Source organism: Lytechinus pictus, chromosome 19 (genome assembly GCF_037042905.1).
Source record: "Lytechinus pictus isolate F3 Inbred chromosome 19, Lp3.0, whole genome shotgun sequence".
NCBI classification, from domain to species: Eukaryota; Metazoa; Echinodermata; class Echinoidea; order Temnopleuroida; family Toxopneustidae; genus Lytechinus; species Lytechinus pictus.
Genome location: NC_087263.1, coordinates 15,695,845 through 15,723,226, shown reverse-complemented (window position 1 = coordinate 15,723,226; position 27,382 = coordinate 15,695,845). Strand labels below are relative to the sequence as shown.

The window sequence follows — 27,382 nt, the reverse complement described above, 5'->3', positions numbered from 1 at the left end:
CGAAAAAAAAAACCCGAAAAAAAAAGTTTGGGAAGTAATGCGGAGGAAGGGGAGGGGGGGGGCTGTACGGCAAAATTTCATAGTAAACCATTCCCCTCGAGACAGTCTGATACCAAAATAACAAAACACGCAAAAAAAAAAATGTTTCTCATTATTTCACCAATACACTCACAACCGAACACTTCTGCATGCCTTAAACAAACGCACTGAATGGAATCAGATGAATACAAAACCATAAAAGAAAATATAATTAAATAAACTCATTGCTCATTCTCATTGTATGAAAACGTTTACAACAGAAAGCATTTGCAGTTGCAGCACATGCACTGCATAATTCTGAACATGCTGAACGTGCAAAGTTAGGTGTTTTTCATTCCGTGAAATTAAGAATGTTATGTGAAAGGCCAATGTTAATGAGTTATGGAACGTGTTGTAGCATGCGATAACTTCAGGCGGAAAAACCAGAAGGGATTCAACTGCATTTTTATTTAGAGCTGCACTGTTATTTAGATTTAAAACAAAGCAAAACAGAAGAGTTAGCTGTTCAATTGCAGAAGTCAAACTTTGCTTTGTTAAGTTGGTGCTAGAAATATTATGTGAATTATAGAAACTTATCAAAACAAAAGAGAGTTTAGCACTTAAGCAAATAAAACAATTTTAACAAGCTTGCAATATGCACATTATGAGGTTTATTAGCTTATTTCATTATTAGTAGTAGAAGTAAATTGATGCGAATGCGATTTTAAAAACTAACCGGTAGGAAAGGTCCGCTTCGATCTCGGTTTTCGTCTGACGCTCCCGGTCTTTTTGAGTGTCTTTACTCGCGGATATATCCGCGGTTTGGGTCGTTTCTTAGTATCCGAGGTCGGACCTAATGTAAGGAAATAGAATTGAAACTACTTGTACGAACTCGGTTCGGGAACCGGGAGGAGACATATCTTGTCCACGTCTAAACCAACTTCACACCTGACGCCGGACCCAAGTTGAACTTTCACAAGGCAACGCAAAAATTGATACAATTGTTTATTGTTGTTGTTTTTGTAGATAGGAGAATGCATCATGTGTATGATGTCGAAATTGACTGGAGGACCAAAAGTCGAAAAAAACAACAACTGAACTTTGATCCACCTGTACTAGATAAACAAGATAATCCCATTTATGACAATAAACAAAATGAAATATTCATATTATCTAAAAGGAACCTGAAGTCATTGCACCTACGTTTGAGAATGGATGTTTGAATTTTATGTTTCCAATGAAATAATGAGAGGAAAAAATAAGTGAATTGATAAATGAATAAATGAATGAGTGAATAAATAAATTAATGAATAAATAACACATAACACATAAAATAGTGTAAATGTCTTTGCACAATGGATGAATAAATGAAGATAAATGATCTCATTTACAGGTGAAGTAGCATTTTTACACAATTGGAAAATGGAGATGGCGTGATACAATGAAAATAAAGCATTGTCAAATGGGGGAAAATTATATGCATACTTTAACTATATCAACGATCATATGATAAATTGCTATTCTAACTGACATACATGTAGCATCCAAAGCTGACACATTCCAGTATGACGTTTGTTTAAGTTATGAAGATAGAGGGCGCGTTACTTACAGATTAGAGGAGTGGCTGCAAAGTTCTGCATCTTCTGCGAAGGCGTCTCGTAATCCGAGGTCAAGCTACACGATTCCAGAGAGGATACTTCCGGTAGGTCATAGATGTGCCTCAGGGACTTCCTGCGCGAGGTGAAGAACTTGGTATGCATCCGACTCAACAGGGACTTCTGTGTCCCCGACTTTGGTTTCGAGGTGCGTTTGCGAGATAGGAAGAACTTGGAAGCCTTTGTGGTCTTCCTGAACTTTCCAGTTTGTTTGGTTGCCTTGTTTTCATTGTTCAGGATAGCAACACGTTCCCGCTCGCGTCTTTCCTTCTCCTCGGCCTCTCTCCGCTCTGCATCCTCCATCAGTTCACGTTCTCGCTGGTCATCAAGGTTCACGATTGATTGCGTCACCAGGGAATGTACACTTGGTCTTCGGCGAGCCTTTGGTTGTCCGGCCAAACGCTCTAGCTTACTTGTAGCTGCTGTGTAGTGAACAGTACCGATGTTTTTGCGGAATGTCTTCGCGGACTGGCCCGCGTTGCGCCCGAGAGTCTTGGAGCCAGGAAACACATGCATTTCAGGATATTCCTCAAAGTGGCTGTTCTTCGCTGCCGACTTGACTGTCGCAACGGATGAGATTACCGGCTGAGGAACCACCGAAGGCATGACACTGACACCGCGTGCGAAATTTGAAGTCGGTAATGTCCGTGGTGATGGCTGCTCGCGACCAAGGATGTTCGTATGTCCGTTAGCAAGAACAAGAGTGTGCTTTCCAGTTGTACCATGACGACCCACGTCATTGGTGTGGTCCTTTCTACTCCTGGGGTGGTCACTGGCTTTTTTTGTGGGTTCTCTCGTAGAGGGCGTCGTTACTGATGGCATAACCCCAACCCCTTGGAACCTCGTGTTTACATGGTGCGGTTTGTATATCTCTTCACGGCGACTTCGGTGGGGTTCTTCATATCCTTCGCTAGGTGATTCGGAGATAGGGAGCATCACAGACGAGGTACAGATTGGAGCTGGAGTTTGATTTTTCAGCTGCACTCGTAGTTTCTTTACCTAATAAAGAAGTTAAAAAACAAAGGTTACCGATTACTAATATTATTCATTTGTAACTATTTCGATACATCGTTTCGTACTATATCCACTCAGTAGACCTCGATCTACTCATGATGATTATCGAAATATTAAATCTGGTATGAGCTACTTTTATGGCTTAACGATAAAAGGTCCCTCTCGAGTCAAACAAATGTATTAAAGGGATGGTCCGGGTTTGAAATATTTATATCTAAATAAATAGAGTGAAATTCACAAAGCAAAATGCTGAAAATTTGATCAAAATCGGATAACAATAACGAAGTTATTGAATTTCAAAGTTTTATCAATATTTTGTGAAAACAGTTATATGCACATCGTCATGAATATTCATTACGTGGGCTGATGATGTCACATCTCCACTTTCCTTTTTCTTATGTTATTACATGAAATCATAAATGTTTCATTATTTCATACATGTGTAAATGATGTGTCTCCATTATGATGAAATAAGTTGCGGCAATAAATAACTAATGCACTTAATTAGTTGTCAATCCAATTCTTTTAGTTCTTGGTAGAACATTTTTTAATAAACCTAATTTCATTGAATAAATACAAAAGAACAAGTGTGGATGTGACATCATCAGCCCACCTAATGAATATTCATAAAGACATACCCAGAACTGTTTAACCGGAATAATGCAAATCTTTAAAATTCAATAACTTCGTTATTTGTTATCCGATTTTGATCAAATTTTCAGCATTTTGCTGTGTGAATTTTACTTTATTTATTAAGATATGAATATCTCCAGCCTGGACTATCCCTTAAAAAAAAAGTCTTTGAGTTGGGAACAAATCATGTAAGCTTTTTAATTTTATTTTATAATTTTTAATTTAGTGCGTCGTGTTTACGTTTTTTTCCACTTCAGATCATAAGAAAGATATAGAAACTGCTGCCACATGAAATATGAGTTCGTAAACGAGCTCAAGTTTAGTTTATTGGTTATTCGAGTGCCTAAGGTACACTAGTTGTTAATTTGTCAGGGCGCCATCATGTGGCAATGAATGTCAAACTTTCGCGAAAGGAAAGGCCATTCACCCTCCCCGTTTTCTTGGCAAGATGGCAAAAACGTCCCTGGTCAGCTTTGTCTAATAGTTTTGTTTAAACCTATGCCCCCACCCCACCCTCATTTTCATAAGACGAGTGCTCTCACCAAACGTACAAACATCCTATTATCCATTATTTTGTGTGGTGTCTTTGAAAGATAAACAGCACATATACAGAGTGTAAAGCCAGCAGCAAACCGCGAAACGGCCCTTTTTTTTTGGGGGGGGGGGGGGGGGAGTGTCATAGGGCCTTTTTACATGTGAATCTTGAATCATCATTGTAATGATGGTTGCTGTTGTTATCGTGACTGTGATTGGCGTTCGTGATTCCAATCATGTTCTAATTTGGTTTCACACGTGCTAAATATTCGTCATTAGCAGTATTTCTCACTGGAATCATCATTCAAATTACGATTTTTTTTACCGTGTGAAAGGGTGGATAGTTTAACGCTCGCCTGGTTCAATGACATTTTGCTCCAAACCTTCCCTTAACTTTAATCCTAATCTCCATTATAACTCTTAACTAAATATATATATATATATCATAACTTTAACCTTCACGTTTCATCTTCACATAAATTCGCGGAGGAGCAATTGTCGTAAGAGCAACTGTCATGATACCATGTCGTGATACCAATTCGATAAAAATGGAACAAAACAGATCATGTACACTGTGGAAAAAAGTGAAATTTCCAAATCTTTATTTCGAACTCCACGTCATCGTGTTCGACATTTCCATATACATGTAGGCTACATGCAATATAGACTATAGACCATACTGTTTGACATATTTGACCGCGGTTTGAACCATAAGGGTTCAGCAGACACGCGCTATATAAAAAACTCCAGAATTTTGCCATTGTTATCATTATTAGCATGTACCATATCAGGCCTATTTAAAGAAATATATATATTATACGCTTACCTCCTGTTCAAGGACAGATACTTTTCTTTCAGCGCGAAGCGCTCGGTCGTCCGACTTCTGGATCATTTCATCATGAACCTTCAGAGGAATCATGTTTAGACTGTGAAAAGGGAAAAATAAGGGAATGAAGGTTGGAAAGGAAAGAAGGAAGAATAAAAAGACAAAGAGAGACAAAGAAAGGAAATAATAAATAAAGAAAGTGTAAGAATAGAGTGAAATAAAATTTAAAAAAGTTATTCAAAAGTGGAACAAAATGAATATCTAATGTACTTAATCAGTTTTCAATCCAATGTTTTAAGTTTTCAAGGAAGAACAATTTAAATAAACCTAATTTCATAGTATGAAATAAAAAAGAACAAGTGGGGGATATGACATCATCAGTTTGCGCATTGAATATTCATGAATTCAAACCTAGAACTATTTCACCAGAAGAAAACAAAATTTTAAAATGCCATAACTTTGTTATTCCTTGTCCGATTTTAATCAAATTTTCAGTGTTTTGTTTGTCTGATTTTCTTTATCTTTTCAAATCATATCCTCAGACTGTGTTCATTCCAGTATAAACCTATCCCATAATGGTCTCATAATTGAAATGACTGAGATGACGTCATAGTTGTTCTTTTGTAAATATATAACGTTCACAGTTTCAATAAAAAATAAATACACACACAAAAAAAATGTTTTTCGGTGTATCATAGGTTCCGAATAAAAGCTTCAAGTGACAGCAAAACAAAAATGAAAAAGAACAATAGACCTAGTTTATCTACTTTTGACGAACAGCAGCAACTGTTTATTTTCAATCAGTACATGTTCATATTTATAGAATTTTGAAGTGACCGGATATTTAATTGGGTAACCACCCCCGGAATGTGACGTCATCGTTACTCTGTTTCCATACAAATGTAGTATCTTCTTTTGGCTGTGCAGCGGAGTTACTGGCAGGGCCTCTTTTGTATAATAACTAATTATCGAATTGTGATACGATTCGAGAGAAAGACCGCGCACTTAATTTCAATATAGCGGGAAAAGAGAGAAGTATATGCCTAAAGAACGTTCGGAGAAATTCCACCAAAGATAAGAGTGTTACATATTCTATCGTTGTATTTTTATGACACCTGCAATCGTCACCCTAAAAAACAAAATTGTGTGCATTTAATATCTCGTCAGCAAGGGGCATGTGTGGACTAGGGGTGGCCCTTGGCCAGTAGTCAAATCCTTATACCTTGGGGGGGGGGAGGGAGCATATCTGATACAATGGTCAGTATTTGTTTCTAGTTATAAATCCCATGCCTTAAAACTTATTTAAAACGTGAATGAATCAGGGAGGAAAATGACACCGCTTCCCTTGCGTCTGAAGATTTCTCGAAAATCTTGACGATCGTTGAATTTAATTTGATACTCACACAATTTTCTTTCTGAAATCTCTTGGGGTTGTCTTTTGTCACGCCCCAATCACGCACTAGTGTCCAAAATGCGGACGATGACTTAGTTATTGTCATTTTCCTTCATCGTGACTGTGTCATCTCCAAAAAGGAAATACAATATTTCCATATCTATGTCGAGGGGTCAAAGACAGGGGCGATAATGGGGGGGGGGGGTGACCGAAAAAGGACGCCATTATCGTATTATGGGGATGGTCATAGAGTTAAACTCTTCAGTCTCTCGAGTTATAGTGCCCTTCCTCTTTCTTGCTCCTGAATTTTTTTCTCCCCTGTTTATTTTACTGAAAAACAAACATTATTGGTGTTGTCACCCCCTGCCATCCACCGTGACGGGTCAAACAGAACACATGTGGAAAGGGGCAGGTTGCAAAATGCTTTAGTAACACGAGGATAGTCTATAAAATCAAACATTCATAACAGCAAAAACTAAAATCAGATGCAATCTAACAGGAATAGAGGCATGTACAGATTAACACTCTTATTAAATTACAAGAAAGTGCAGGATTACAATTTAATGTACGTGAGTGCGTTGAACTTACTGATGACGTAAAGGGGACCACATTTTATGTTTTTTTAAAACAACATGCCAAATGATAAATAGACTTATCCCCATTCACCTCAGGCACTGAATTTTACCCGTGAAATCATTCATTTTGACTGGCGACCCCCATCCCTAGCCAAAAAATGACTGATTCTGAATAATTTAGATATCAATATCCTTTCATCATCTTCATCTTCCTAAATGGTAATGAGATTAGATTACAACATTTGGAATATATTGGATCAAATATTCTAAGCAACCTTTTTTGTTGTCACTTTCGCTATTTTCTATCCAATTAATCATGAGAAATGCCAGTATAAGGAGAAGTATCCCTGGATAAAGCTAAACAATGAAGCTTTTTGGCCGTCAATCAAATATTTCCCAGATAGACTTGATAGAGAAACTAAAATAATCGCAGTGGTTTTAATAATAATGATGATGATGGTGGTGGTGATGATGATGATGATGATAATGATGATGGTGGTGGTGGTGACGATGATGATGATGGTGATGATGATGATGACTATGATGATGATGATGATGGTGGTGGTGGTGGTGATGATGAAGATGATGACCACAAATATGATGATGATGTGGAGGATAATGATGATGATAATGGTAATGACCATAATCATCACAGTAGTCTTGTCGTTGTTGTTGTTGTTGTTGAGGATGATGGTAAAATTAGACGACGGCGCCAATGAATTACATCATTGCGGCGACTCCGTGATTAGGAATTTTATAATTTTCATTTACCACTTACCTCCTTTTTTTCAATTCAGCTATCTTTTTCCTGAGCATCGATATCGTATACTGAGCCGCAGTTAACTCTGATTGCAATTCTACACAATGAGGAATAAATAAACAAGAAAAAAAATACACATCAATAATATTCAGCCAGCTTGGTGGGGGCGTCGTGATAGAGTGGTTCCGACTCTGATCTTTCAGACTGAGGGTCGTGGATTCGAATCCCAGCCATGGCGTGTTTTCCTGCAACAAGGAATTTACACAGACTGTGTTGCACTCAACCCAGGTGAAGTGAACGCCTGAATTGTAGCCGAAGCTAAAGCCGGGGGGGGGGGGGGTAATAGTGCGATTCGGAATATATTATTTCTATCTTGGGGGTAATGATATAAAGAGGGAATTCGGAGTACAATCCCCTGGTGCAATCGTGCGACTCGGAACAGACGTACACAGCAAAAACTCCGGTGTTGATTTTAATACCACCAGCCCAGAATCTATATCATATGTATGTCCACACCAGAGAAGTGTTAAACAACACCAGTTTGGTTTTGGTCTAACACCAGCTAGGTGTTAACACAAAACCAATTAGTATTAAAAAGCATCGGTTTGATTCCAAATTGGTGTTGTATCAATACTTCTCTGGTGTGGACATAGATTCCAGGCTGGTGGTGAATCAATACAGGAGTTTTTGCTATTTCACCTATTATTAGTCACTATTAATCAGGGGGCAATTGTTACTAAGCCCTTTTTTAAAGCGTAGTAAAAGAAGTAATAATGTATTACAAATACTTATACAGCCTTTTGTGTAAAGATAAACTGTATTTCGTATCTGCCTAAATAGGTACTCCGGGCTGAAAAATGATTATATCAAAATAGGTAAAGTAAGATTCCCAGAACCAAACTCTCAAAATATCTTCGAAATCTGATAACAAATTAAGAAGTTGCTGAATTTAAAATTTTTAGCAACATACTGTTAAAACATTCATATGCACTCCGCCGTCATGAAAAAGCAAGCAATAGGTGGGCTGATGATGTAATGTCCCCAATTTTCTTTTCCTTATCTTATTACATGAAATCATAATTATATAATATTTCCATGTGTGTGTGTGCAACTGCAAGACATGTATCCTCTGTAACAAAATCCGTTGCAGCGGTGACTGTCTTGTACATATCAACATCAGTAGTCACTCATTCATTTCATTTTTGGAGGGAAAAATTTGAATTAATATAATTTCATATTTATCAAAATACAAAAGAAAGAGTGGGACATGACATCATTAGTTTGCCCATCGCATATGCCTGCAGACATAATTAGAAATGTTTCACGGAAATGATGTAATACTTTAAATATCATAATTTTATCATTATTCGTCCGATATTTTAGGAAAATGCCAGTGTTTTCTTTGTTTGATTTTACTTTAACTGTTCAAACGATATAATTTGCAGCCGGGAGTTCCCCTTTAATGAAATAGTAAACATGATAACATTGGTTATTTAACATGAATTACCTTCTACTATTTAAAAAAAACACACACATCAGAATAGGATATTAAATAGAATAAAATAAAGTAGACATGATATCTATAATACTGCTTTTATTACCATTAAATTGCGTTGGCATTATTAAACTAGTCATGCTAGTTGAATGGGACGAATGTCCTTCTGACATGGGCCGCATTTCGTCTATGTTTTCGTAAAATTGGTCCATCACCTGTGCCATGTTTTCACGTTGTTTCACCGTATAAGGAAAGTCTAGGAGCTGTCTCGTCCAGCACAAAACTCTCTACAACAGATCAACCCAAGCAAGTTTATTCGTTTCCCTTAAAAAAGTCCAGTTTTCCTCACGTTACATTTTATTTCTCAACATTAACTTTTGCTTATGCCGATATAATTTGTTAATAAATGATAAAATTCAATTTAATAAGGCATCCTCGAAAATGTAAAAACTCAAGCATATGTATCATCCTGCTTCCGCTTTCATTTCCATTTCTGAGAAAAATAATATGGAATATTTCACATTCCTTTCCAAAATATTGAAGAACAGCGTCGTTTAGAAATTATCCTACGATCTATTACAGATCATCAGCGTTAGGGTTAATCCATAGTAAATCCGAAAGAGCAGAAGCTAATCTAAATCCGTGGTAAGTTGAATTTGCAAATGCTTCAAACTGCGAAGGTGCGAGGCCAAAATGATGAACGATTCTTCTAAAAAAAATCAATCTGATCTATCCTTGAATGATGATACAAACACACATGAAGAGGCGATGGGGAAAATGCCCTCATTTCCCTTCACAAGTTCACATTCTTCATCCGTCTTGGCTCCAACGTTTCCAATCTGCTTTCTAATATCAAACCACTTCTGCATCCGTTCAAGTTTGTATTCTTTTCAATCTTTTGTTCCTCCTGCATCCAGCTGCTTCGATTTCACGCATAGCCAAACTAGATCGCGTGATCGACATGATTTATTAACTTGAAACCTTCGTCAATCTGCTGCTAACGTGTTGCAATTACTTTCTTCTACATAATCATCTTCGAAATATTCGATTCTTTGTTGTTGTTTTTTATAGCGTATGGTCGCAGCCTCCTAAACAGGCCTAATAAAGTACAGTGTTAAAACATGGACCTACTATGGTTAAAATAATAAAAACTACGTCCAGCTACAGCTGTACAGTGCAGCATATGGATCCGGTATATATTGTCTTATCACTAGACGCCAAACTAAAATGATAACGAAATATCTTCTTCTTTTTTTTCCCCTGTCAAGCATCTTTAAAAAAAAATCCGAGTTCGTTTGTAAACCCTTCGCTCGAGGAAAGTGGTCTGAATACACAGCCTAAAGACCCGATGGGATTTGGGCACAGAAGCACCCTCTTACAAGTTGTATTTGTCCTAGTCTGGTATCGAGACACTCTTGTTGATAAAAGTTTCAATCAGGGTCTGCACCCCGCAGACTACTTCCCACCATTCATAATTTAAATAGATCTTGAAATAGATCGGAATTTCATTCTGAAATTTTCTAAAGGGTTAATTTATAAAGACTAACGATACAGCACATGTGCATATGGCCTTCGGGGAGAACAGTATATATATGTACTCCTAAGTAATTCAATCAAAATCAATTTTTATGCCTGCCCAAGATTTTTTCAAAAATTCTCTTTCATGCAGGTATAGAAACCGATTTTGAGCATTCATGGTGTAGATAATAATTCGCTGACCCCCGATTTTGTGAAACGCTTTGGGAACACCTGTGTTTGAGGCGGAATCTTTAGGGCCTCTTCGAATTACGGTGTCACTGCACGCGGGGGGGGGGGGGGGGGTGTTGATCCATGTTTTGGATCGGAGGGGAGGGGCATAAGTGAATAAAAATAATATGTCTACAATTTTCGGCACCCTCCCCGACCAAGATTATCGTCCAGAGTCGGAAATTGACCATTCTGCATGTTTTAATAGAAGTGTTATGCCAAGTTTAATGGTTTTATAATGATATCCAATGTCTTTTAGACCAAACATTTGCATTGCATAATATATATTTTATTTTCAATTGTCAAAATTATTGAGGGACGAATCGAAATGATCAAATCCAGCCTGCCCCCTTCACAGCTGCAACGCCCCTGCCTGCACGATTTTACCTGCATCGGACCGGGGGATCGTGGATAATGACCTTCCGATATGGAGAACGTTATGATGATACATAATGTATATATACAGAAGATTACGTAACATATTTGGTCATAAGAGTCAGGTGATAGACATCCCAATGACAACATCTGTTAAATTCTCAGACATTTTTAACCAACCTATAACAGTCTAAGTTGGTTAATTGAACCTACCAATTTAGCAACTGATGATTAAAACAAAATTCAATTTAATTCAAGTCATTTTCCTCTTTCAGACTTTTCTATACAATATTGTATGCAAAACGATTTTTAAAACAACAGTTGGTAGCAGTGGCGGATATAAGGGGGGGGGGCATTTCCGGCCCGTGCCCCTCCCTTTTGAGTTGTCGTTCATACACAAGCGTGCCCCCCCTTTGAGAGTCACATATATTTTTTGGAAATATGACGTTCGTACACAAGTGGCGACCTTTTTTTTGCTTGTCAAATTTTCCTTGGGAAAATGTGCCCCCCCCCCTTTGAAAATTCCTGGATCCACCCCTGGTTGGTAGATTAATATTTAACCAACTTTGAGGGTTGGTTAGAATAAATTACGAGAGAGGATGACACGGTCACATAGCCCAAGCCGACTCCGATCCGATCATAGCTTTGACGTTATCGGTCGGTTTGGAGTTTTTTTTTTGTAAATTGCCAATTCGTCTATTGCAAACTCGTCCACTCATCAAATATGGTCTACCTTCATTTGGCCTAATGCCATTCCGGCCAACATTTCGTCTTACTTACCTTTTGTCCAATAGCCATTTGGTCCAATCATCACTTCGTTTAATCACCAGTTCGTCTAAGATCATTTCATCTCACAATCAGTTGGTCTGATATCCATTTTATTTTCATTCATGTTGCCAAATTGACACTTAGTCCAATTAGACCAAATTGTGTAATTTTTATGGTCTAAATGGCTATTAGACGAAATGGCAGTGAGATCATGTGGATAATGGACGAACTGATGGTAGACCAAATGATAGTAGACGAGTTGGTAATTGGACGAATAACAATAACTGAAAATAAACCGTTTTTTTAATGTGACTGTGTCGAATTCCTCATGAACATGGAGGTCTGTGGGTCTTAAACGGTGACGTTCATCTGAAATTTGTTTTGATTTTAAAAAAGATATTATTAGAACAAACACAAGGCAGGACATTTCTTCAGAATCGGACGTGAAATAAGAATATTTACAATGACATTTCCATATTTCTCTCCATTTCTCACAAAACAGTCATGGTCAAGAGACATAGGCTTATGAGGTAATAAAAATAATTTGATAAAGAAAAAAAAGGGTAATCACACGAAACAACTCTCCTAGATTGTTTAAATTCTGACACCGGGGCACTTTTCAGGTCTCTCAATAATTTCTGGCAGAGTTTGTGCTATAGAAATATGATATTTCATATGAAATAGTGGTACTTTTGGCACTAATGTGTACCCCATGAATCAGCGCTATTATTAGTGTGTAGTTAGCTGGAGGTAGGTCCGTGGTCAAACGCCCACGTATTGTGTAAAAAGTGCTCTAGCCTATATTCCATGAACTTTCCAATTCGGGATCGGGTAATGTTAGAGAAGGCACTAATGTTTTCTGAACCGGTTTGGAAGATCGCTTCGACCGTTTTCACTACACGTTAAACTAGTTTTAGAAATGCAGTGAGAACGGTGTCCATAACGTTGATATTTTATGTTATGATGACTTCGTAGGAGAAAGAGAGAGAGAGGGGGGATCGGTGGGGATAGCGGAGTGTGAGTGGTTGGAAATGACACCAATGAAGTGAAATATGTTTTGATAGCGAGAGGGAGGGGGGCACAAATGACATAAATTTATCCTCTTTTAACCAACGAAATAAAAACAGATGCAATAATCCAGCCCCTATTCCCAAATATTGATACCCTTTTCTTCCCTTCTTCTCCTCGTCCATTTCCCTACTATTATAACAAAAGTTATGATCAATGAAAAGGGTATTTTGGGGCAATAAAATTGCCGGGCAGTTACCCCCTCCTTCCATTGGCGCTACCCCTAGAAACTGCTGGTCCATTCAGCCATTACCATCCTCTATGTCTCACGCTATTTCCTATATCTAAATGACATAGATTGACATTACAAAGATCTTAAACAAAAACAAGTGGAATGCCTCTGGCGGTCTCACCTGCATCACGCGATTCAATATAGCAGCAGTGCTGACTTTGAAAACTACTATAAAATAATTATTCACAAAAAACACCATTCATATAATGATACGATACTACGTTCATTGATATTTGACCTTGATCATGTGACCTTAAACCTGTCAGTGATACTTGATTACCCCTATATCCACATTTTATACACTATATCTATAAACTTTGAAAGTTATGACAGCAATCTAATAATTACCTCTAAAATGGCCAAAGTTCAATGACCTTAAATGACCTTTGACTTTGAATATGTGACCTGAAACTCGCATGAGATGTTCAGTGATACTTGACGACTCTTATGTCCAAGTTTTATGAACTAGACCAATATACTTATGATGGTAATTCAACAAATATCCCCAACATGGCCAATGTCCATTGACCTTTGACCTTGGTCATGTGACCTGAAACTCGCACAAGATGCTCAGTGATACTTGGTTACTCTTTTGTCCACGTTTTGTGAACTAGACCAATACACTTACATAGATATGATGGTAATTCAACAAATACACCCAACATGGCCAAAGTTAATTGACCTTACATGACCTTTTACCTTGATCATGTGACCTGAAACTCGCACAGGATGTTCAGTGATACTTGATTACTCTTATGTCCAAGTTCCATGAGTCAGATCCATAAAATTTTAAAGTTATGATGGTAATTCAACAAATACTCCCAATTTGGCCAAAGTTCATTGACCCTAAATGACCTTTGACCTTGGTCATGTGACGTGAAACTCATGCAAGATGTTTAGTAATACTTGTTTAACCTTACGGCCATGTTTCATGAACTAGGTCCATATACTTTCTAAGTTATTCTGTCATTTCAAAAACTTACCCTGCGGTTAAGATTTGGTGTTGACGCCGCCGCCGGAAAAACGGCGCCTATAGTCTCATTCTGCTATGCAGGTGAGACAATAAAAATCACAACATTTGATGTGCACTGTATTGAATATTGTTCATATTGACCCCCCCCCCCCCAAAAAAAAAAAAAAAAAAAAAAAAAAAAAAATCCAGCAAGAAAAAAAAATCGAATTCGTGCCAACACTTTCAAGATATCAGTGACTGGAAGACCGCCATTCTTATTTATCTCATGTGAGTCTAATTGTAACACATATAGTTAATGGAATAAAATTGGGGTGGCATTTCCGGTCACTTCTATTTTTCATTGAATTTCAATTTTCGGGAACAATATTTTTAATGACTTCTTTTGATATAATATACAATTATTACAGACACAGGGGCCAGTATTCTGAACTCAGGTTTAAATTAAACCCTGGTTTAAAGTTGTGGTTTAAGTATGGAGAGCCAATTGGGGCACAATCCTCAACAGTATACATCCAATTTATTAACTCATTTGACACTCAAATTATTCACAATTGTCTGGAAATGATAACTGAGGTATTTTTCTTCATTATGAAAGCAAAAGGAAACAAAATAGTAATCATAAGAAATATACAATCTAAACATAATTTTTGAATTTTTGGCTTCCCATAACTTAGCATAGACTTAGACCATGGTCTAAGTTAAACCCGAATTGAGAATACGGGCCAGGGACAAATGGGATATGGCAGCTCAGATTTTAAAAAAGTCAAATCAATGGTAGGCCTAACCAAAGCCTTTAACTGAACCCAACGTCTCTAACAAGTAACTTCCTTATAACTGCCCCTGCATTTTATCAATTAGTTCATGACAATGTATTTATAAACACACATCATGTTTGAACTCATTACAGGAAGGCAATCACTTTCACGTCATTATGGAGCGTTCGCAACCACTACGCAGACACTTTCTGGAACGTAGAGAATCTATTGTCAAAACCCCTTCATGACAAAGGAGTCTTTGTTGAAAATTGGTATATCGAAACAGCAGTATTGTCCGTGACGTTTGACAAACGACATATTTGCATTTTTTTTTCGTCAGATCCGAATCTTAGGATGATCTGCTGTCCCGGTACATGAATTTTCGACAAAGACCTCTCAGCTGTTCATTGTGATTTGATGGGCATTTTCAATGCATTTGATATGTTCTAGAATCTGTCCCCGGTGTAAAAGAACTCGATAATCCGGACTTGTCGCATTTAGTACGGAGAAACTTTCTACGACGCACCAATTCTTTTGAAGATGCAAGTCAAATCACAATGGAGAGCTGAGACGCGTTTGTCGAAAGTTGATGGACCGGGACAGCATCGGAATATCTTGACTCTGGACAACGACTTATTTGTCTTTGTTCGTCCGGTGCAAATCTTCGGATGATCTGCTGTCCCAGTCCACCAACTTTCGACCAAATCCTCATTGTGATTTTAATTGCATTTTCAAAGGAAGCGATGCGTTGTAAAGAGTTCCCCCGTAGTAAATGCGAAAACTCGATATTGCATGATGAACACAACATTTGGAATGATTTGCAGGTATGAAAGAACAATTCTGATTTGCTCCTGATCAGTGTTTTGAACAAAATGCGCATGCGACGACGATCATGATTGGCCATTGCCAAGTAGCCATGCAGCGATTAATTGCAAACTTTTGCGTTGAAAACAGGGAATCAACTGTATAGGCCTCATTAATCGTCAGTTTTTCGATAGATTTTGTAAGTTTCGATTGTTTTTATGATCTTTCTACAGTTTTGCGAAAATGTGGCTAATGCGACTGGACTGCATGGCGTTTCCAAACGATAGCTCAATTCAAGCACATTTTGGTGGACCAATGTAATTAATTACGACATATTGGCCATCAATCTTTAGTGGGTAGTCAGTGTTAATAACTACGACAAGAAATATTCCAGATCAGTTTAATAACCGGTCTATCAACGGCAATCACACGAGTTCCTGATAACGTTAGAGTTATATAACATAGTCGTGATTTTGGCTAGAAATAGGGCCTGCTGGCTTGATTGCGACTGGATGTTGTTAGTTAAATATATCCACAAAATATTTTTAAGACACCCATGGAGTACTGTATTCCGTTTAAAGGAGTACTACAGGCTATAAAAATGATATGATTGGAACAGATAAACTAACATCACGCAAGCCAACACCGAAAATTTCATCAAAATCAGACAAGGAAAAACAACGTCATGACATTTCAACATTTGGCATATATTATTTCGGTCGAACAATAATATGCCTTTCTTCATGAATATTGAATGAGCAGGCTGATGATGGCATGTTCACACTTTGTATGAAATTATAAAAATGCGACACAATAATGTTCTCTTGTCGCCTGTCAAAATATTCTTGCATCGCCCCCAATGAACAGGTTGGTTTATTGGAACTAATCATTAAAATTTATTAATGAAAAAAATAATCATGTTGGTATGTAATGTAAGGAAAGTTATAGCAATCAATGACAATTTTGGCTACCCACACACACTGCAAAAACTCCTGTGTTGATTTAAGACCAGCCCGGAATCTATATTATGTCCACACCAGAGAAGTGTTAAACAACACCAGTTTCGTTTTGGTCTAACACCAGATAAGTGTTTATACAACAACAATTAGTATTAAAACAGCATCGGTTTGATTCCAGACTGGTGTTGTTTCAATACTTCTCTGGTGTGGACATGATAGATTTCGGGCTGATGTTAAATCAACACCGGAGTTTTTGCAGTGCAGTTAAACGCTGTTAAATTTTTATACAACGATGTTTAATATATGATCTCGACAGTGGTTGTTCAACAGTATGATTTATTGAAGAATAATAAATAAAAAAAGAAAACTTTGTCGTTTGCGATTTCAAAGTCTTGTCTAAATAGACTGTTAAATAAGTACTGTCAAATTCACATTGTGAACAACGTTGCATGATAATTGTTAAACAGCATTTTTACTTTGCAAAACTACACAGTAAAAACGCAGTTTAAGATTTTATACAACGCTGTTTACTATATAAACCTTACAGTATTTGTTTAATCTTATAAGCAATCATGTTTAATTTATTGAAGATTAGATATTGAAAATTAAACTTTGCTGCTTAAGATTTAAACACTTGTTTAAACTGTTTAAACAATTACTGTAAGGTTCATATAGTAAACAGCGTTGTATAATTTTTTTTTTACTGTGTAACAACGGATTTCACATGCTCAACCCGGGGCTTGGAATTAGGGACAGTCAGAGAGTTTGAGTTACTTTTGAAATATTTTTTTCACACTGTATTCACTCGCTTGTGAGTACATGAGGAATCATAATAAGTTATAAGTGAGGAAAAAGTAAATTCTAAACTTTACAATGTGACTAAGTTATAGTAAATAATCGACAATTCTGAATTTCATTTTTTTTCTTCGATGCACTACCAAGACGATTTCACGGATGGCATGCATGCTGCCCTCTGATTGGTCAGTTATGGAGGAAAGTCATCGTTACATCATCCACCTGCGTGAAGAGGCCGGGTAATTTGTCGCAACAAAGTTTTAGTCACTCGCGGTAGTTGCTATGGATATTGGCCCCAAACACATGTTTCAAAATTTGTAAATTGCCCCGCGGAGATTTTGGAAAGTGTAATTGCCTGGCGATTCAACTCCAGACCGCACTTCCTCCTTTTAAAAGCTGTTTCTAGCTGGTAAATCCTTGCCAATATGATTCAATATTCAGTGTCAATGTGCTTCATGTAAACCCACTAAAATGTGTATGTACATGTAGGTAGGACTGTTCAAATAAAAGGAAAAAAAAGCCTTCAACTTGAGGGGGCCAGAATGATAGCGTATATCTAAACAGCTGTGGGAGAGCGAAGCGAGTATGCAAAATTTGGCTTCTTTATAATTTATATAAAAAATTGTAATAAATGTTGAGATGATATTCAGACAATCATCATATTTAACCTTTTCCCTTTCCTTTTCTTTCTTTTTCCCTTTTTCTTTTTTGGTTGTATAGGTTGTATAACTTTTATTTTTTTTGTGGGGGGGGGGGGAGCCCCCAAATTCCACATCTGCATGCTAGTGGTTGGTGGCTCTCGTTACTTTGGGAAGAAAGTACAATTCCAATTGAACTCTCCATCTGCGCATGCATCGTGCCTTTCTGATTTTCATGATGTTATTTAGGGAAAATTTAGCAATCAGGGGCCCAATTCATAATATTTACCAGGATAACAAATTTGCAATAACAGTTAAAAGCTACTGAAATTCTGCAATCTGATTGGCTGATAGTAAATTTGCTATAGAAATTGTCTTCATGAAACGGGACATCATCATGTCACAAATATCCCCCGAAGACTGTCTGTGGTAATAAATTTGCATTTATTCACTAAAATTATTATAAACATGACGAATTTGTATAGCGCCATCTAGATATAATCGTTTCCGAGCGAGGCGCACGACCCCTGCCTCAGCTCGAATTGCCTATTTTTAAACCGGGGTACTCTACCATGTCCCCTGGGCTGAGTGAAGCAAAACGTGGGTTAAATTCTTTCTGAAGAAAAACACACAAAACGGCAAAACCAGACCTTCCCCACTGACTATTCAACAAGCTTAAGTTTGCGTCCCCGGATAAAAATAATCTGAGATTTTTCGATGTTTTCTCATAGCATCACCACACATTTTTTTTAAAATACTATACGTGTTAAAGCTTACACTGATAATTGTATCCCTTTTTAATTAGATGGAGCTCAATTCAATTCAATTCTTTTATTTCATTTCCATTCAAAAAACATAATACAAAGTAATATAAAGTAATACAAATCAAGTACAATTTTACAGAAGGGCATTCTTACTTCGTAAAAAAAACAAAACAGAAAAAACAGTATAATATAGAGCATAAATGGAAATGAGGGGGATCCACTAAAAAGCAAAGCTTGTAAAGTGTGGATCCCCTTGGAAATGAAAAAAGTATAGTAGACTTATTCTGATATGCGTACATAATTATATCTATTACAGGAAAGAAAAAGAGAACAAAAGAAATCATACGGATGCAAATATAATTACTGAACTAATGCAAAGCTTTTCACACAAAGAGGTCTTCGTAGTAAAGGATGTGTTGCGCAAGACAGAAGAAAGGAAAGAAAGAAAAAAAAAAAAAAAAAAAAAAAAAACAGAAAGAGAGAGAGGGGATGACAAGACATAGAAGACAAGACAAAACAAAAGACAGGACAGTACAAGACAAGATAACTACTTTATAAAAGGAGGAATACTAAGAATGGGAAAGGGCTGACCACGAACCAGCTTGATCTGGTGAAATGACAAAAGATGATATAACTGGACAATATCAGATGAAAAAAGATAAAACAATGAAAGTGAAAAATGTAATGATTAAAATCAAGATAATGAAGTGTTAGTTCCGTTGCGAAGAATTATAGGAATTAAGCAGGATAAGTTTGAGTTTATGTTTGAATGAATTTAAGGAGACACTGTCTTTAATATTATTAGCTAGTGAGTTCCAGAATTTAGGACCGTTGAAAAGGAATGTATTTTTGGCCAGTAAAGTTCTGTAAAGTGGAATGTGAAGTTCGTCAGAGTGTCTCGTGGGGTAGTTATGATAAAATTGATTTTTAGGGAACATGGCATCAAAAATATGGGGAAGTGCATTATTATTATAACTATACATGAAGTGCCCTAACTGTAGTAAATACAGGTCTTTGACTTTCAACAGTTTACTTTCTAGAAAAAGTGGGTCCGTATGAGAACGGAAACATGTACTATAAATAATACGAAGTGCTTTCTTTTGCAAAAGCAACAATTTGTCTAATAAGTATTGATGGGTATCACCCCAAATAAGAATCCCGTAGTTTAAATAAGGCAAGATTAAGGATGAGTAGAGCATGATTAGTGATGTGGAGGGAATGCAAAATTTTAGCCTATTAATAATACCTATATTTCGTGAAATTATTTTGGATATATTTTCAATATGATTTTTCCAAGAAAGTTTACTGTCGACTGTTATGCCAAAAAATTTGGTGTAAGGTACCATTTGTAATGGGGTATTATCAAACATAATGTTCATCGGTAACTTGTCTATGGAATTACTAAATAACATGTATTTTGTTTTGTTAAGGTTCAAAGATAATCGATTGGCTCTTATCCATTCAGTAACATTAATAAGTTCAGAATTGATAACATCAACTAAAGTTTGTGGATTCTGATGAGAAAAAAATAAGGTCGAATCATCTGCAAACAAGATAAGGGACAATATTTTGGATGATCTACAGAAATCATTTATATAAATTGTGAAAAGAAGTGGGCCTAATAAGCTACCCTGAGGGACTCCACAGTTAACATATTTTAAATTGGAGTTATGATCTTTAACAAACACGTATTGTTGTCTGTTGAATAAGTAACTCCTGAACCACTCCAAGGCCTTCCCTCGCACACCATAGTGAGACATTTTTTTAAGTAGGATTTCATGATTGATGGTATCGAAGGCCTTGGAGTAGTCCAGGAAAATACCCACAAGGTGACTAGATTTATCTAGAGCATTAACTACTTTGTTGACAAAATTCATCAGGGCATGAGTGGTGTTGTGCTTTTCGCGAAACCCAAATTGAACATCAGATAAAATATTATGCATTGACAAAAAATTTTCGGTTCTAACGTATACTATTCTTTCAAGGATCTTAGAGAATGTGGACAAAAGAGAGATAGGTCGGTAATTACCGACATCCAACTTATCACCTTTTTTAAATAAAGGGATTACCTTGGCTATCTTCATTTGATTTGGAACTGTACCATTTTCTAAGGAAAGGTTGAATATGTGCACCAGTGGGGAAACAATAGAATTTATTACGGATTTTAAAATAAAATTATTAATTTCATCAAAGCCAGGGCTTTTTTTATTTTTCAAACCAGATACGATATCAATAACTTCTTGATTATATGTTGGAGCAAAAAATATTGAATTTGGGTTAGGCGGGCCGAGATAGTCCGAAAAACTTTTCGTCGCGGGAGGAATATCTTTTGCCAGATTTGCGCCAATGGAAGAGAAATGGTTATTAAAAATATTTGAAAGGTTGTCACCATCATCAACAATAACATTATTAAATCTAATTTTGGAAATACTTGATTTATTATTGGATAAATTCATGGTCTGTTTTAGAACTTTCCACGTGTTTTGCATGTGTTTTTATATAGAGCCAACTGTCTCACAAAGTAATTTTTCTTTTCAATGCGTAATATTTTAGTAAGTGTATTCTTATAAGATGTGTATTTTATTTTTGATTGTTCTGTACCTTTCATTTTGAATTTATAAAATAAGTTATTTTTTCTATTAATCGAACGTAAGATAGATGGCGATATCCATGGTGACTTAGATATCGTTTTGTATGTATTACGCTTATCTTTTTTTAACGGTATATGCAGGATTAATTTCTCATTAATTATATTCATAAAAAGGTTAAAGGACGCATTAACATCTACAGAATTGTATACAACTGACCAGTCGACATTGTCCAAAGAAGCACCCAAACTGGCTGTATTTTCGTGCGTATAGGTCTACGTCTTCGTTGTTGGGAGTGCATCGGTCTAGTTGGTCGTCTTAATGAAAAATGAGTTAGAATCGGGAAATGGTCCGTTATGTCAGAAAGTATTATAGAAGAATCGGGAGGAGGAAGAATGTTGCAGAAAATGTTGTCAATAAGTGTAGCAGTTTCATTAACTACACGAGTAGGTTTAGAAATCAGTGGCAAGAAGGAGGCCGAAAAAAAAGTTTCAAGAAAATCTTGAGATATATTGTTGTGTTTCAATAAATCAATGTTAAAATCACCTATAAATACTACATCCTTATTAACGAGAACTGGATTATTTGTTGTTTCGGAAAGGTAAGTTAGAAAGTCATTCGTATTTGAGTTTGGGGGTCTATAAACTACACCAATGATCATATTTTTGCTACCAGGAATATTAATTTCAATAAATAGAGATTCTACAGTGGGGTTCATGGAGTTGAGATAATCACAAACCGTATACTCATAGTCATGTGAAATATTCAAATTCAAATTCAAATTCAAATTCATTTATTTCACTTCCATCAAACAAAAACAAATTGTATACCATATATAAAACATAAATATTTGTATCCGTTGCAAACAAAATTAATTATACATATGTAGTGAAAAAAAAAAAAAAAAAAACACTTAGACGATTTGGGCAACACATTGTAGGTTTTAAATATATATACTATTTTTCAATATAAATTAAATTAAGATGGAAATGGAGGGACCCACTAAAAAGCAATGCTTGTACAATGTGGGCCCCTCAAGAAATAGATAACACAACAAATAACAAAATGACAAAGTATAAATACAGATAATCAAATGAGAAAAGAATGAATAAATGAGAGGGAAATACTCACAAAATAAATACAAAGTAATAAAAAATATACAGTTTGGTGAAGGACAAAACAACCCGTCCTAAAAATATCTACCCTTCCCACCCCCCCCCCCCAGAAAAACTTGAGAAGAAAAAAAAAAAAAAAAAAGGGAAAAAGGGGGAGAATGCCCTGATAAGATGGATGGGTGCTGCTGTACGTAGATAGAACACATGCCGTCGTGGACTCAAGCAAACTGGATTCAATGATGTGTATAAGAGGAGAAAAAATATATAAAATAACCTGGAAAGAATATAATGCACGATAAATGTGATTGATGCCGTTAAACAAATAACCGGTAGGAAGGCGGATAAGCGGACTGGAGAGGAGAAAATAGAGGAGAGGATAGACACAATAATGAGCACATCTGAGAAGGACTTGTGTCAGATTTTTTTAATAAAAAAAGGATAATAATTTTATGTTTTAATTTTAGTTTAAAGTAATAATATAGAACGCTACCCCACCCCCAGGTCTGTCTTCTCGGTTATTCATTACGAAATCATATCCGCTTAGTGAAAATGGATGATTAGAATCACACGATATCCATGTCTCAGTGAGGCCAGTTAAAGAAAAGGGGCATTTTTTAGAATTTGAAGTGTTATTCAAAAGTAACTGAAGTTCATCAAAATGTTTATTTAAACTTCTTATATCGGCATGCATTATGCAAAATGTATCGTCATTAAATTTTTTTGTAAGATTATTTACCTGATGTTGCGTAATATACTCAGAAGAAGGATTTTGCAATATATTATGATCCTGTTCAAAATCGAGATCTAATTCTTCCGAAGCTAAATTGATATTATTAGTAACCAAATTATCATAAAATGAAGGATTCATTGGGTTTCTAAGTACAGTATCCTGAGGTCTCAACTCGCTAAAGAGGTCATCATTTTCCAATGATGCAAATGGAAACTGGGGTGTATTGTTTATGCTAAGAAGTCAGTACATATCCGAAAGTGTTGTGTTATGTCCAATAAAGTGTCGGTCAAGGTCATATAAAGGGCAGTCAAGCAAAGTAGCAGAGCGAGGGGAGAAGGCGAAGAACACAAAACACATAAAGAACATGAAGGACGAGGAGGCGCAACACAAAGGATTCTTACACAAAACTGAGCACGTAGGGCAAAGACCTCTAAGTGTGAACGATGCAAAGTCAGTGAGAACGGAACGAATATAAACGAAACAGACATTGGCGGAGGACATAAAGTGAGAAGCTCCAAAATAAAATAATGTGTAGTGAGATACACCTAAATAGTAAATTCAAATATCAAGATATAATTTCAAATATGTATAGCGAATAAAGAATAAAGGAATACGACATAACATGGCATGACAATTGAACACATTTGAGCACAAGTCCTATTCGTATTCTAAGAATTGAACAAGAATACCAATCACCAAATACTCGGAAATTGTTTTACAGGTGTGGCAAGAGCAAACAAAAATAAAGTCAATGAATTGAATGAAGGGGCCATGCCCAACATGTTGAAATATCAAATGGATAATACAAAAGGAAGATTGTCATTTCGGTGAAACCAGCCATTAAAAGTAATTATTAACTCACGCGGGAGTTTTGCAAACAAAATATGTGAAGAAACGATACCAAAGAGTCGTTGATCTGAATTTCAAAGTGAAAATCATTTTTCTGAAATAAAACAAAACAAAACAAACAAACTATATGATAAAAAATAAAAATGTTTCATGATAATAAGGATATAAATCGATATCAACTATTTATTGATTAAAATTGTTAAGTTTAACTAAGACATCGACATATTTCTCGACTTAGTTTCCTGGGACGTACTGTACTTGAATCAAAATACACTGATAAAATTCTTACTTATTTCTTGGGACACGAAATTCGTTTCGTCATCATCGTCGTCGTCGTCAGTGAGCTTCGAATCCGACGTCGAATTCCAATCACGGTTACATTTGGTGCTCGATTTGGCCAAGGGTTGGATCTGAGCCACGCAGTATAAACAGGCCCCACCCATCCGATCATGTCCTGTAGCAGAGAATGATGGTAAAATGTGAAAAATATCTATCGTGATTATTATCATTGTAATTATCATTATTATGATGATTACCATGATAAAAATGATAATAAAAATCATATTATTATTATTATCATTGTTATTATATTACCCTAAAGGTTATCATTCTTATTATCATGGTTATCATCGTCATCATCATCATCACCATCGTCGTCGTTATCACCACCACAACCACTATTACCACCACAATCATCATCATCATCATCATCATCATCATCATCATCATCATCATCATCATCATCATCATCACCATCCTCATCATTTAAATCACTCGTTCAATTATTCATTTATATTTCTAAGGGGGTGTTGCGCCACTTGGGAGAATACCCCCTCCCCTACTATAATCAATAATAAAAATAATGATTTTTATTATTTATTATAAAAAAAAAATAGTGCACACCTAGTTACCAAGAATGCATACAGCATTTTCATTTATTTGATTTGAATGCAGAATAAAAGAGCACTGTCGGTTAAATGCCTTGCTCACGGACATAGGTGCTGCGGCCGGGATCGAACCCCCGGGCCCCGGACTTTCTATGTATATTCAGGTGCCTTAGACCACTCGGCCACGGCACGTGTATCAATCAGATAATTTATGATTATCTACGATTGAAGGCCATTGGCACACCTTACGACTGGTCCACAATCCGATTTTGGAACAAATCGTATTTTTATCATTAATTCTGAAAATGTGAATGAAAAATATATTTTTTATGTCATGCTCAAATTAACCGAAAAATATTCATGTAACAATTGGGATGATTTGATGCCTTTATTTCTGAGTAAAAGCCAAATTAGTTTTAAATCGTAGCCGATCGTACGATTGCTATGACGTCATTACGACTAGATATTAAATTCGCTTTTATTCTAATAAGGATGATAGCATGTATAGTCACAGATTTGAAGATATGTATTCGTACGATGATTTAGAACATTACACCGTAAGATATTCCATGTCTCAATATTAACATCAAATTCTTCTACATTTTATTCCAAAATCGGGTCGTAGAATAATCGTAATGTGAACGGTGGCCTTAAGACGGAAAGTGACGACTCATAAAGGACGTGGCTCGAACCTAGGATCTGACTTCCATTCTCACCTGGATTTCGCCAATACACCCTTTTTAGTGCTTGAACTGGAACGCATAACTTCTTTGCCCCCCCCCCCTCCCCTCGTACGTGTACATCCAGGAAAGGTCACAACAGAAACGTGCCATTCCCATCATTTGTTAAAAATTTGGCATTGTTCCTCAAATTTTATGAGAGGCTTAATCCTGCCAGCCTGTCATTTTCAAAGGCAATTGCATCGTGTTTTTTTCATATTTTGCTACTGCCCCCTCCCCTCCTTGATCTATGAGATTGTGAATCTACCCCACCCCTGGCTGCGTCATTAGCTCATTTTCAAAGTCACCAGTCACACCAATAAAACTGACTCCAAACCGACCGATGATGCGCCATTCGAATTAACGCAGTATAGCTTTGATCGGAAGTCAAAAGTTTCTCCTTGTTGTGACTTGTGACTTTACCATGAATTAGCTTTGCTTCGAGCTACAGAGTTCACAGTGGTCAAAGGAGAGATAGCCTGATTTCAAAATGAGGAAGCGGTAATTGTCCAATTTCATGAATAATACAATGATTACATAATCGATCCGTTCAAAGGCTACCCTTGTGAATTTCTTTAGTGAGTCTTTCATGATATTCAATTATCGCTCACTTGTGACAACTCATCATACTTACATAGGACAGATGCCGGATTGCCAAGATGACAATACGGGGGGGGGGGGGGGGGGGGGTAAATTGATTGTTTGATGGGGTTTTCTAAAGGGCACTAACGAACAATATTTTTTTCTGCTTTGAAATGAATCAAGATGGTGGTGTGGAAATTGTGGTGAATCATAGATGATAGTGATGATGATGATGATGATGACGATGACGACGACGATGATGATGAAGACGACGATGATGGTGATGGTGATGATGATGATGGTGATGATGACGACGACGATGATGAAGATGATGATGATGGTGATGATGACGATGATGATGATGATGGTGATGATGACAACGATGATGATGGTGATGATGATGATGATGATGATACTCTAGATGACAACGACGACAAAGTCATGAGAATATGATCAGGATGTTGATGACGATGGGACAAAAAAGAAAAACGAAAAAAAAAGGAAATTATGAAAAACCTACCTTCATCAGCCTTGCCCGCCTCCCGCCCATGCGGTACATTGATCTGCGTATCCAACATGGTGGCGGCACAAAAACTCGTCGACAATTTCTGTCACGAATGTCCTGCTATCTACACCTGAAACGAGTCTGAAGTCATCGACTATTTTTCATGGATGCTGCAAATAACAAAATGGAGCGAAAGTATGTCAAGGACAACCTCACAATTCACAGGCATTTCCTTACAGACAATGTATATGAAATTTGGATTCAATATTGTGAAATCAACATAGCTGAATTAGTTTGATTTACAAAATAGGCCTAAGTCTGGACAATCGCGATTATATTTGTAAGAAATCCTTCTAAAATATCTCCAATTGTAAATCGCACAGCATGGTCATGGCGGTGGCTGGGTGTTCTTCAATTGTAGATTGTCTGCAAAATCAAGGGATAAATGAATTGTTTTGGAGTCTCACTATATCCATGATAAAATTGATCCAACTCATGTGGCGCATATATAGGACTGTGATAGATTAGAAGGGTACAGAATGGAAGTAAATATTGTGAATGCAAATAAATATTTGGTTTCATGCCAAGCGACAATGACTATCAATATCCATAACTCTCCCCAGAGAC

General features: G+C 36.6%; 1 protein-coding gene across 1 annotated transcript; it reads right to left on the bottom strand.

Moving 5' to 3' along the window:
* Positions 1 to 749: 749 nt before the first annotated feature.
* Positions 750 to 26,926, bottom strand: LOC129282821 (uncharacterized). The gene is made up of 6 exons (XM_064114088.1): positions 26,771 to 26,926; positions 24,352 to 24,516; positions 7,427 to 7,505; positions 4,681 to 4,780; positions 1,628 to 2,672; positions 750 to 871 (listed from the first exon to the last, which is right to left on the bottom strand). Exons 1-6 carry the CDS (start codon positions 26,826 to 26,828, stop codon positions 750 to 752), a joined length of 1,569 nt encoding a protein of 522 aa, XP_063970158.1. The 5' UTR covers positions 26,829 to 26,926.
* Between the last annotated feature and the right edge of the window lie 456 nt (positions 26,927 to 27,382).